We start from the raw sequence: 13468 nt of genomic DNA, 5'->3' as shown, positions 1-13468 counted from the left end.
AATGGAAGGAGCTTATTTGTTTGGTTTAAGAAGAGATAAAATGGGGGAAAGCACTAGACACCCCAAAGGCAACAAAATATGAGTAGAACTAACCCAATCCTACATCAGGCGGTTCACAAAATTCAAGATTTCAAATTGAGAAAGGAGAGATGAGAAAGCGATGGGAACTGCATTTTCAAAATCGGGACAGGCAGGAAGATAGAAACATATGTAGGCAAACAACAAGAGAAGGAAAGACAGGGAGAGATGAGACAAGGAAGACAATGGGAGTGATGGTGAGAGGGGAAAAAGACAAGGAGAAAGAGTGAGCGATAAGAAGAGAATAAGAAATAAAAAAGAGACATAGAAATCAAGGTAGAGGAGAATGAAAGAGAGAAAGAAAGAATGTAAGAGTCAAATGATATAGGAAGAAGGTGAAGGAGAAATTTTTTTTTAAATCTCCTCATCATGCTTATCTTTCTTGCCAGCCTATCTGGTGGTTCTCCTGCTGCTCACCCTCAGTGTCATCTGCTGAACTAGAGTTCAACTTTGTTTCATCTGCAGCCCTAAGAGCATTATATAGCCATAATCTTCAGTAAAATAATTCCTTTCCTAACTAGGGTCATTCCCTGAAACCTGGCTCTCACTCTGACCATGTATCTCTGCTCTTCCCTCCTAGTACCCCAGATACCACCCCAGATCTACCTGCTGGCACCATCAGCAGATGAACAAGCCTTAAATGAAATGGTCTCAATCACATGCCTGGTGAGAGGCTTTAGCCCAGAAGACATTTTCATACGATGGCTAAAAGGGTCTGAGGAGCTGCCCAAGAAGGACTATATCACCAGCAACCCTTACCCAGAGCCCAAGAGCACCAGCACCTACATGGTATCTAGCATCCTCCAAGTCCAAAGCACTGATTGGAAAAATGAAAACAAATACTCCTGTGTGGTAGGCCATGAAGCTCTTCCCCTGAACTTCACCCAGCAAACCATCGACCGATTGTCTGGTAAACCCACGAATGTCAATGTATCTGTCATCATGTCTGATATCTATGGTACCTGTTATTAAACACAGACTAAACCACCAGGCCCCCATCACTGCCCATAACTTGAATTACAAGGCATGGATGAAGGGGACATAGTTCTATAGAAAAGTACCTAATGGAATAAATCTTGACACTCAGAAGCAAGACTAGCCCTGTCCTCAGTGTCTGCGCCACAGCTGGTCCTGGCCCCCAGTGGTCGGGGCAGAGGGAGAGGAGGGGTGGAATGCACTGGGGAAGAGGAAAAGAAAAAGAGAATGGAAATATAATATGAGCCAAGTCAAGGTCTTTATCATGTCTTCCCCTCCCTAACCAGGACAGAGCTTAGAGAAATGCTTTAAGTCTTGGTCACTTTCACAACCTTGTCATCACTTTTTCAAGGACATTCCCCAACATCTCCAATTCATAATCTGAGCCCTAATTCACCTGGGAAGGCAAGTTCCCATTTGTTTCCATTTTACTAAAAAGATCCTAGAGCCAGAATAGACCCCAAGAGGTCTTTTTCCAGAATTTATTGAGGATCTTATAATATGAAGGATACTGTGCTTACCACAAAGAGAGTAAAACAAAAAAGCAGATCCAGAACCTCCCTTCAAGGAGCTTATAATCTAGAGAACATAAAGGAGTAGCAGACCCAGGGTTTGGCCTAGGAAGAGAGGGGGAGAAAGGAAACTCCAATGGGGTTCAGGGGAAAAGTGTAAGCAAAGACCCAGAAAGAGACCTGTGAGTGATGTGTTCATAAGACAGATCATATCTGAATGAATTAAGGGTGTTTTGGAGAGTAATCAGAGATGTGGTTGGAAAAGAAAATTTGAGCTTTTACTGTCCAGATGAGGAGTTTGGACTTCATCCCATGAGCAGAAGGGAGCCACTGGAAATTTCTGAGATATTCTGAGATCATCAGAATAAGGCATTAGGAAGATGATTCTGGAAAAACATACAAGAAGACCATTTAGGCTATTTTATTACAATAGCTCTATTGAGAGGTGGTGTATTACATTGCCTTTATCTTTTGGGGATATATCATACCCTTTTATCTCTCCTTTCCTATTAGCATTTCTGTGTTGTAAGAGGTAGCACACATCATATCTAAGACCCCATATTATTGCCAAGCAAGATTTCTAGGAAGAGGGAGATTGAAAGAACTTCACACACCAAAAGAAGATAACCCAGAAGTATAAAGGAATTTCCCAAATCTCTTCTACCCTAGGCACCCCTTCAGCAGAGGAGAGAGGGAGATCTTGATTCGTCTTAAGACTTTGGGATTCTTTCTGCTCTGGAGCATATGAGAGGTTCAAAATTTAAGCTCCAAGATGTTCCCTAAGCAGTGACAGTGCACTTAACTCCTTGACACCAATATTAAATGCTACCCCCTCTAGGCATTGTGGACTCCAACCCCTAGAAAATCTTCCTATTCTCTTAACATCTACCACATTTCTCAGTGAGGCATATTGACTATACTGTTTCAGGTTAGCAGCATCCTCACAAAGACTTCTAGGGAGCCTCTCTCCTCACAAAAAGGGTCCTTCTTTTGGAATGGGATGGGAAAATGGCCTCTGCCCAGACTCTTGGCCAAGAGTATCCGAGGAACAGGGGCTTACACTATGTTCAAGCTAAATCCAACTCAGGCAAGTCTCTCCCTTAGAGAAACCCTCAGGCTTCCATCTAGCTCTAGGTCTTTTCCCCTATTCTAGAGCCCTTAACCTAAACTGGAATAACCTTTTTTTAAGTTTTTCAGTGGCAATTCTCTCTCTATTGATCTACATCTTATAAAACTTCCCCCATCAGCTGCCCCTTCCCCACAGCAGAATTCTATATTCCTCACCATAACACCCAGAGAAGAATCATGAGTTTGACACCCAACTAATATTATGTGAGAGTGGACAAGTCACTCCATTGCTCTAATCCTCTATTCCCTCATCTGTAAAAAAAAAAAAAGGAATATCTATACTACCTGGTTCACAGGGATATTATACCTCAAAAAGCTATAGAAACTGGAATTATCATTATTACCATATTATCTCTAAAGAAGTTAGGCCACATCCTTTAGATAGACCATGAAGAGTTAGGGTTATTAGGAAATGAAAGTCACTGGAGTGTAAGATGTTTCCAGGGATACTAGACTGGGGAAGACTGATATTTAAGCTAGATATCAGGAAGCTGAATATGTAGCCTGCAAGGGTACCCAGGCTGACTAGGGAAATGGGATAATGCACACCACACAGAGAACACAAATAACATGTGATCAGTAGATTTGAGTACCAAAGAATCCATATGAGACTGAAGAAGGGGATGGCATGGATGCACATAATACAACAGTAAGAGTGCCAGCTCTGAAAACCTGGGTTCAAATATTGCCTTTGATTCTTACTCCTTGTTTAATTTTGAACAATTTACTTAATCTCCATGGAACTCAGTCCTCATCTGTATAATGAGCAATTTGGTTTCTTTCAACTGTAGATGTATGGCCTTCAAGTTATAGGCAAGACAAATTAGACCTGAGGGAGGAAATCCCAGATACATTCATGAGTTAGTATTGAGTTCTGCCACATTTCATGGAGCTATGGTTAGTGGGATGGGTTGCTAAAGCAGCTCAATGGAACCAACCCTTTGTGACCGAGGGGAAAAGGGTGAACTAGTGACTGGATTAGCTAGATAGCACCCTTCTCTCTCAACAGCAGCTCTTACTATACATCTTGCCCCAAATGCATTCAGTTGTCTCTAGGAGTCTTTTCATCCCAAGGGGAAGAGGGGACCCCATAGATCAAAACAAATTTGTCCCAGAATACTATCTTGGGGACAGGTCCTAGCTCTGTCAGTAAGGATAGAGGCAAAACTCTTCCCCAAGAAATTCCTTCAACATGCTGAAAACATCATCAAGGAGCTATCATTAAGTCCATACAGCTACCTAAGTATTATCTTCAATTAGCATGACCATGACTTTACCCACAGGATAACATTTTTCAGCTCGATACTAAATTTGCCACCAATAACCAGACTGCCTTCTCCATCAGCCTTCTCTTCTCTCTCCTCCTCTCTTATTCCAGGGCTTATAAATTAAGATCAAGCTGAGGGCATGGTAAGGTAGAATGATTGGTCCCTTTCCTTTATCTGAGCAATTCCGCAGAAAGACTTACTCTGATGTCACCCGCTAAAGCAACTAAAGCCTTAGTAGCTTCGCTTCCCAAAATCTCTAAGTTATGGACCTGCAAGATAGAAATCACTCCAAACAGACCTAAATTTCCTGTTTGTCCATATTCCCTAAGCTAAACCCCTCTGCTGCCAACATCACCAAATCTCTAAAATCATGACCTCTTATCCTACCTCCTTTGCCCACCTTCACCAGACAAACAATGTAATATCATTTGTTAAACCCTTATTAGGGGTAAGAGCACACCTAAAGAACTTCAATATAGAACTTCCTTTACAACATATTTGTATACTAATTCATACAACCAATTTACAGATGAGAAAATTGAAGTTCTCTGAATGTTAAATGACTTTCCAAAGGTCTTATCACCAACAAAAACAAAGAATCATGATCAGCTACAGCTTCTCATTCCAAGGCATGGGTTTCCATGACAGTACCTGCATTAGGAAAATATAGCTCAAATGTTCAGAAAGACTAAAGAATAATAGGGAGCAAGTGACACAGGGATAATGAACAGAGTGAGCCCATATAGGAAAATGCAAAATGTGTTCAATGATCTGGTTTGGCTAGACATTTGAGTATATAGAAGAGGGTACTATGACATAATACTGGAAAGGGAAAGGGGCACCAAATTTGACTTTTTCTTTTAGGCAATAGGGGGTCAGTAAAAGGTTTTTGGGTAGGAAATTAATGGGAGTAAAGCTAGTCATTGAAAGAATACACTGACAGTGATAAAGTTCAGAATGAAGTGGGGAGAGTCTTGCAAAGGACACTTGCTAAAGTTAATTTTTTTAAATAGGTTTTTAAGCTGTTAGATCAATCTTTCACAAAGTCCTACTCTAATGGCTCATTGTAGTATAGAGGGAACCCTTAAAGACTGCATAAAAACCAAACCAAGAGAGCATAAGTTCTATCAGGAAATACTGTTCTTGAAAGGCTTTGTGTAATGTGTTGACAACAGACTGAATTTACTTTCTGAAGATCAGCCAAAGTATGGAGATGCTCATCACTATAAGGCTGGACAATATATGATAATTTTGTGGGGCATGACAACCCACAAAACAAAAACAAAAAATACAAGCCACTCTTATGTGGCTCCCTTTTGGTGGCAGAAAAGGAGGCAAAAGTACAAAGAAATTTTTTTCTCTGTATACTGAGTGCTTAGTCCAATGTTAAGCACATAAAGGTGCTTAATAAATGTCTTTTGACTAAACAAATGGATCAATGAATTGTTGATTTTCTAGTTATAAATACCAATCAATATAAATATAATATATATAAGATAAATATAAATAGCAAACATGAGATATACTCACTAAGAGTGTTTGTCAGTCATAAGTCCCATAAAGATCCAAATGGAAGAGTTTCTCTATAAAGAGTAAAGTGTTCCAGATGCTCTTATTCACAAGAGAATAACAGAGTATTGTTTTAATAAAGCCATAGAAAAGCACGAATTTACTAAATAAAATTCATCATCCCTTAAAAGAAAGCTATACCTGCCCACAAAAGAAAAAAATAAGTCTGTTATCTGGAGTGTGGATTGAAATTGGATAAATACCAAATAGAGTCCAACTATCAGTAAATTTATCTTATACAGATGGAGCAGATGAGTAACAATTTGACCTGAAATTGAATAGAACAAATTAGATAGCATTTGGAAAATATAGAGTGCTTTTGTTGATGCTAGGCTTCTTCCTAAAACAAAGGAAATGGTTTGTGATCACTTAGAAAGGGAAGGAGTGACCATTGAAAGCTAGCCGTGTCATTAGGAATAAGTAAAAACAATTTAATCTCATTTATTGTGGGCAAGTAGGTGAAAAAATAAATAGTATCCTCCTATGCTCAGAAATTCAAATATCACCTCAGAAGCTAGTTGTATGACCCTTGACAAGTACCCTAACCCATTTGCCTCCATTTCTTCAAATGTAAAATGGGGATAATAATGGCATCTTGTTTTACAGTGCTGTTGAGATGTTATTTGTAAAGTGTTTAGCAAACAGCAGGCACTATACAAATGTTTATTTGCCTTCTCCCTTCTTCTTTTGACCAGAGAGATAAGGCACACATTGCAAACATAGATTTCCACAGGCGTTTGATGAATGAATCTATACATATGGAGAAGATAGAGAAACGTGAGATAGAATAAAGAAAGTTAAAGATTTGGAATTGGATGAACTATCAGAACCCCAATGAATAGTCATTTATTAATGACTATCTACTGATTGAAGTTTGTCTGTAGGGCACTCAGTCATTAACCCTGTATTTTTCCACATTTTAATTAACAATTTGGATAAAGGCATAAATGGAATACGTGTGAAATTCACAATTGACACAAACCTTGGCAAGAGAGCTGATAAATGACCCAGGTAAGTTTCAGTAATGAAATTTAAAAGTTATAAATTCAAAATTCTACATTTATGTACATGAAATCAACTTCACAAATATAGGAAGGGAAAGGAAAGATATGGCTACACTGTGAAAAAAATCTGGCAATAAAGACACTGCTGTTTTATGGATTAGTTCTCAAATTCTCCAGAAACCTTGAGATCTCTGTAAGCTCTGCTCTGCACTATATAGGAAGCCTGACTCCCTAGTCTTTCTAAACTTGGATGGATATCCTTCTCCTCCTCCCCTCACCCCCACCAAGATACTAGGATTTCCCATAACTATTCCATCTCTTGGCACCTAAAAGAGCTGAACTCGTGTATCCCACAGATCACTGGAATGAGGTGACGATGTCCATTAACTGTCTCGATAAGGATTTTGTGGAAGAGGATGATAGCGAAGCCACCCTATGGCCTATGACAGTGACCTTCCTCACTCTGTTCCTGCTCAGCATGTTCTACAATACCACAGTGACCCTCATGAAGACCAAGTCTGGCCCAGCCATCAAGTACTAAGCCTCTAAGCAAGCAAGGCTCCTGGCCTTGGTATGGTCTCTCGGGCATGGGCATAGGGGTGGGAGACCTACTAAGGGGATAACCACTGAGAGGGAAAGTGTCAGGACCAGGTAGTGGTCACTGGAAGAAAAGGAGCCATGGATGGTCTCTCCAGATTTAGGAATAGCCTTGAGGTAGACATTCTGACATAAATGAGACAGGCTAGACTGGCCTAGGCTGGACTGAGCTGGCTAGATGAGAGGGCAGATAATTTCATGGTATTCCACTATTATTATTGTCTTCTTCTAAGTTCAGTGCCAGCTTTTTGCGCAGCACCTGCTCCTCTTGCCTGTCTGTCACTGTCTGTTATAAAGTACTTGATAACCTAATACAGAATGGTCACTAAGGTGAGATGATCCCTACCAAAATAAAGGTTTATGCACTGATAGATCATCTCTTTCCTATTTTTTCCAAATTATAAAACCTATTAGCATAGGAATGAAGAATATATTATCATGCACAATATAAATTGATTTTTTTAACTTAGCTTCTATAGCCTGGGAAACTTTCATGTACCAGAGCTTTGAACTAGTCTGATCTCATCCTCTCTTCATGATTCTCATTTATGTCTCTGCCTCTGAATGTGTGTGTGTATATGTGTGTGTGTGTGTGTGTGTGTGTGTGTGTGTGTGTGTGACCTTGCCAAAGAGAGCAGGCACCCTGGCCTCAATGATTCTTAGGGGAGAGACAGAGTAAGAGGAGAATCAGGCCTTACCTTTAAGAAGTTCATAGTGACTGGGGAAAAGAAGAGAAAAAGACTGCCTTGTGGTTAGAATTTTTACTGGCAGAAAGAAGGGAAAGAAGGCACCAGTCTTTCCCAGATGATACAGAACTGGTACAGGAATTCTAGAAAGTAGGAACAAGCCCTCTCTTTCTCTAATCTAGATAATCTTTCTCCCCCCTGCTTCTTACAGGTGAGATCCCTGCTGGATATGCATGAGACATCAAAGACATCAGTATGGACCAAAGTCTACTGGACAAGTAGCAGCTCCCAGTGACACAGTGACAACCAATCCCCATCCTCATCCTTCCTCTATTCCTTGGGCCATAGTGCTTCTGTACAATAAAGATGGAGTCTTTCCTCCATACCAATCTATTCTGGGAGAGTCTAGAAAGGAGGTCACTGAAAAAGGGTTGATCTTGGATGGGAAGAGGGTGTTCATACTCTCTCTCTCTCTCTCTCTCTCTCTCTCTCTCTCTCTCTCTTTCACACACACACACACACACACACACACACACACACACACACACACACACAGCTGGGGCACCACCCCCTCTAGGAAGCAGGGTTGTTGTGATTTACATGAATCTGTCTCCACCTGGCAGGCAGAACTGGATTCTAGAAGGGAAAAGAATGGTCAGAACCAGTTTCTAAGTCTTTCGGTTTGGGGTTTGGGTTTTTTTTTTTTTCATTCCTACCACAAAGACCTAACTGACCCTAAAAGAGTTTCTCTATTCCCCAGAGGTAGCTGAGTCATTCCAAAAGAGTGTTCTGAGCCTTGTGCCATCTGTTAAGGACCCAAAAAACTCAGAGACCCTAATATGTACTGAAACCAAAATCCTCCTCATCTTATGACCCCCTCAGTAACACAATCTTCCCTCCCCTACTGCTACTGAGAGGTACCCAGCCTCCTTGATCTCTCCAGATCCCCATTACCAGAATTTTCCATGATAATTTTCTCTAGTTCCCCCAAATCCCTTGATCCATAGCTGCTGTCTAGTTCCTCAATACACAAGGAATAGAGTAAGTGAGAAGTTCAGAGCAGGGTCCAAGATTGGAATCCACTCTCCCCTTCTTAACACTGTGAAGCCCTTCCTGCTGCCCTCTTCATCATCAGTTGTACTGGTTCCCTTCCTTCTCTGAAGTCAGAGACCCTTCCCTAGGCTGACCACTGCAGAGACAGAGATCTACAGACAGAGACAGTCAGAAAAACAGAGAGAGATGTCTGAAGTTCCTCTTTTCCTGAAACACTGACTGACTCAACAAAAGGAAGAATTGAAGTCACGAGCCCAGTAGACTTGGGAGCTTAATGCATGCATTGGACCTTCCCAGAGTTTCTCACTCTGATTCTACCTACCCCACAATGAGACTGTGTCTCCCATTCATTCCCAACTACACACACTCTAATTTTGCTTGAGTTGAGGTATGCAGTTAGTGACAGAAAAATTCCATAGGAGGGCCTATATATTTAAAATTTGTAAAAGTAGTAAAAAAAAAAAAAGATTTAGAGACATACAGCCATTTCACAAGTTACCTCCAATGCATATTCTGACCATTATTACAGACTTCTATGATTTTGAGCATTACAGACTTCTATGATTAGTGTGGGGTTGGAGTGGGAGAAGATCCAAAACTGACCAAGAAATTGGGGTTCATAAGTCTTGTGAAAACAAATGGGATGTCAGTTTTAAAGGCCTCATCTTGCTGTGCTGAAGAGAATAGAGTGTACTATCTACCTCACCCCATCTCCCACCCTATCACTACAAAAAAAAAAGAAGAAGAAGAAGAAATATAGGACCCACCAAAGCTATTAATGTGGAATGGAGGGGTCCTCAGCTCTTCAAAAGGGCATGACAGCTAAGCACTGGCTCTGGCAGTTTCTAATAAGCTGAAAAGGCTTTGAGGATGGACCTAGGGTCAGACCATGCATTTGTCATTCCAGGACCAGATTAGCTGAGAGGCTCATGGCTAGATAGTCACTAGGGAAATGAATTGTTTTGGTAGTAAGCATTTATGAGCACTATAACCAAGAAATGGAAGGATCAGTGAAATAAGTCTTTTGAATTATTAATATAATTAAGTAATCTCATCCTTCCTCTAAACTGTAAACTCCTTAAAAGAAGAATATAGTGTTGAAAGGGACCTCAAAGGCCACTCCTTTCATCTTATAGATAAAGAAACCAAAGCCCTTAAAGTCACATAATATGATATGATATGAGAAATGAGATTTGAATCTAAGGAGTTTGAATGGCAGGAAAAGAGCTAGTGGTATTCCAGAGTCAGTTCTCACAATGCCCTAACTCCAGACTTAAAACTTGAAGGTATCAAAGGCACCATTCCATATCTAAATCCTATGATATTCATGCACATGGAGGAAGGACTGTCTTTCATTTCCAGGATTTTAGAGCAGAGAAGGAAAAGATTCTTATCAAATAGGACTTGACCTACTGTTTTAGCAAATGGTGTCAGAATGCTCTGTCAGCACTGAGTGTGAGGAAGAATGACACTTTAATCCTTTGCTTTTGCTAGGGTCTAAGAGAGAGAAGTACCCATTAGGCAGGCCCATAAACTCCTTGACAGTAAGTCACCTCAAACATTAAGGGCCAGAAGGGCTTCAGACATTGATCTAATTCAGGCTAAAATGAGCTGATAAAGAAAAAGTTTAAGTAAAGAAAATGTTGAAGATAATCATGACTTAGTGGAGTTGGGAAAATCTGGGTTTAAGTCTCACTTCTAATATACATTTGATATATGTTTAACACTGGGCAAGTCTCACCTATCAGTGCTCCCAGACAAATCACTAAGTTGCAGAATACTGGCCAATGTCTATTGATGAAGGGAGTTTCCTCCCCTGGAGATCCCTGCATGAATTAAATCACAGCTGTGGAAGGAAAAAGGGGGGAAGGGGGGTGTCAATTAAAAGAAGCTGGAAACCAGTCTAAGTCATACAGATAACTGCTTTGGTTGTTTCCCTTTGGTATAAAGGGAAGAGAGGAACACTGGAGAGGGGGATATATTCTTGGGCAGGTGACAGTAATATTCTCAAAAATCAAAAAGCATCAGTAAAACAATTTTTAAAACTTAGCTTACTTTACTCATTTAATAAATAAGAGGGAGAATAGATGGTCTGTCCCACACACTACCTTCTTTTCAATAGGATCTGTGGCCACCACTACAAACTTGCCACTGTAAATTTTTTAATCACTTCCAGAAGGTTATACTATAGAATTAAAACTAATGGAAGAACTATAAGCACCACCTTTATGAAAGTGATTTGAAATAATTTTTTAAATATAGACCATGATCTTTAAAATATCTATTATAATAACCCTATTCAGTGCCTCATACATACTCAACTAATAATTCATATAATTAAAATAATTTTTAAAACCCTTACCTTCTGGGGGCAGCTGGGTAGCCCAGTGGATTGAGAGTCAAGGCCTAGCTAGAGAGGGGAGGTCCTAGGTTCAAATCTGGCCTCAGATACTTCCCAGCTGTGTGACCCTGGGCAAGTCACTTAACCCCCATTGCCTAGCCCTTACCACTCTTCTGCCTTGGAACCAAAACACAGTATTAATTCCAAGATGGAAGGTAAGAGTTTAAAAAAAAAAACTCTAGGCCTGGCTCTCAATCCACTGAGCCACCCAGCTGCCCCCTAAAAACAATTTTAATAAATTATTTTAGTAAAACTCTTGTCACTAGATGAATGAAAGAGAAGACAAATCTCCAAAACTCATTATCACTATTTTCATCTAATACTATAACAGGAAAAATACAAACATAATCAAGTTCATTCATTTTTAAAATGGTTGCTCATTTGGGCATTAGTCTAGTTAAAGAACTACTGCTGTTTTATTTGTCAGATTTCTGTTTCCTTTGGACTTCATAATCATTTTTCTACAGACAGATAAATTACAATAAGTAAAATTTATATTTGTCACAAGAAAGCCTGACATTTATTTTGGTACTCTGTATAATATCATATCATTTGAGCCTAACAATACCATGAAGTAGGTAGTCCAGCTATTATTATCATCCCATTTTATAAAGAAGAAAACTAAGAGAACTTAAGAGACTTATTCAAGGTCATACAACTACTAAATTACTGACAAGAACAATGTGCTGAACTGAAATGTAAGAGATCAAAAGAGATAATATGTAAAAACCTTTGCAAACTAAGCATAAAGCACTATAAAAATGTTAAAAATTAAAAGAGATAATTGAAAAGTTGTACACATGAGTTAAAAAAAATGAACCTAAATGCAAGACCAGAATAGCCCATCTCGAATCTAAACAACAGAAAGATAGCTGTGGTTTTACTAGATTTACTTGTAAGCTCAGCTTGAATCTACAATATAGCATGGAAACTCAAAAAAACTTGGGCAATCCTCATTCAAATCTTGATATCACATTTTAATAAAGACATTAACCATCTAGAAAAATCCAAAGAAAAATAACTATGATGGTGAGGGTCCTTGAAACAATGTCTTGCAAAAATCATTTGAAGAGGTACATCTAGGTGACTCGGTGGAGAGAGAACTAGGTCTGGAGACAGGAGGTCCTGGGTTCAAATTAGATCTCAGATACTTCCTAGCTGTGTGACCCTGGCAAAGTACTTTAATTTCAATTGCCTAGTCCTTACTGCTTACTTCTTTGAAACTGATAGCATAAATTCTGACAGAAAGTAAATTATTTTTTAATCAATTGAAGTTTATAGAGAAAGTTATGGGCAGAGTGGATAAAGGGGAAGCATTCAAGTCAGGAAGACCTAGAGTCAAGTCAGCTTCTGACACCTAACAACATTGTGACCCTAGGCAGGTCATTTAACTTCTCAGGGAATTCTCTAAGACTTTAACTTGCATAGAAGTTATCTGCACTGATCAAGTTTCCTAACTGGGCTTTCCTTATGAAATCATATGTCCAGGCCAAAACAAAAAGCAATTCTGAAGGAACTCAAATATATCAGATCAGTGGGTAATAAGGAAGGATCTTGTAGGTTTTCTTTGTTCTGAGTTTGTGGATCCTGGGGAGAAGGAGAGGTTTGAGTTAGGGCTATTCCCAGGGCTCCCTGAAGAGAATGTAAACCCTGCTACATACAGCAAAATAGGGGCATAGGCAGCACAAAGATTTCTGAAAACAATGAATCAAGCAGACTCAGGAACCAGGAAAGTGAAGTATACTTGGACCTTGAAAGATTCCAAGATCTGCCAGGTTTAGATTTTAATACAGAGGAATCCCTAGGTCAAAGGAATGTTCTTGAACAGATCAATAAGGTTTCTAATTCTCCATACTATCCCCCTAAACTGAGACCTCAGGGCAGTTCCTTATGGTATTCGATTTGCTCTACTTGACTCCAGAGGGAAGATCTAGGAGCACTGGAGAAAGAGAGTCAAGGGGACAGATTTCAGTAAAATACAAGGATGACCTTTCTGTTCAAAGCAGGATGGGCCGGGTGGGCTGTGGAAAGGGCGGATTTTTAAAATTTTTCCCAATAATAGAATTATTCCAGCAGAGGTTGCATGATTCCATGTTATGTTAGGGAGGCTGTAGAGAAGATTCCTGCAAAGGGTAGGACTACAAGAGGTTATACTAAAGAGATCTAAACTCCAAAGGTCTGAAAATGTTAAGAAAAA

At 39.7% G+C, this 13468-nt stretch overlaps 1 long non-coding RNA gene and 1 gene segment (V, D, J or C); both read left to right on the top strand.

Annotated features, from left to right (window-relative positions):
* Positions 1-1167, top strand: part of LOC103105694 (immunoglobulin alpha-2 heavy chain-like) — a 311264-nt gene extending 310097 nt beyond the window's left edge. The window contains 1 exon segment of the C gene segment in view: positions 659-1167. Coding sequence covers positions 659-1050 — 392 coding nt within the window.
* Positions 1168-6895: 5728 nt separating this feature from the next.
* Positions 6896-8200, top strand: LOC130458194 (uncharacterized). Its single transcript, XR_008917280.1, has 2 exons — positions 6896-7105; positions 8029-8200. It is a non-coding gene; the product is annotated as an uncharacterized LOC130458194 (long non-coding RNA).
* The last annotated feature ends 5268 nt before the right edge of the window (positions 8201-13468 follow it).

Source organism: Monodelphis domestica, chromosome 1 (assembly GCF_027887165.1).
Source record: "Monodelphis domestica isolate mMonDom1 chromosome 1, mMonDom1.pri, whole genome shotgun sequence".
Taxonomy (NCBI): Eukaryota; Metazoa; Chordata; class Mammalia; order Didelphimorphia; family Didelphidae; genus Monodelphis; species Monodelphis domestica.
The sequence above is the reverse complement of the archived record's forward strand: the minus strand, read 5'-3'. Positions and strand labels throughout refer to the sequence as shown.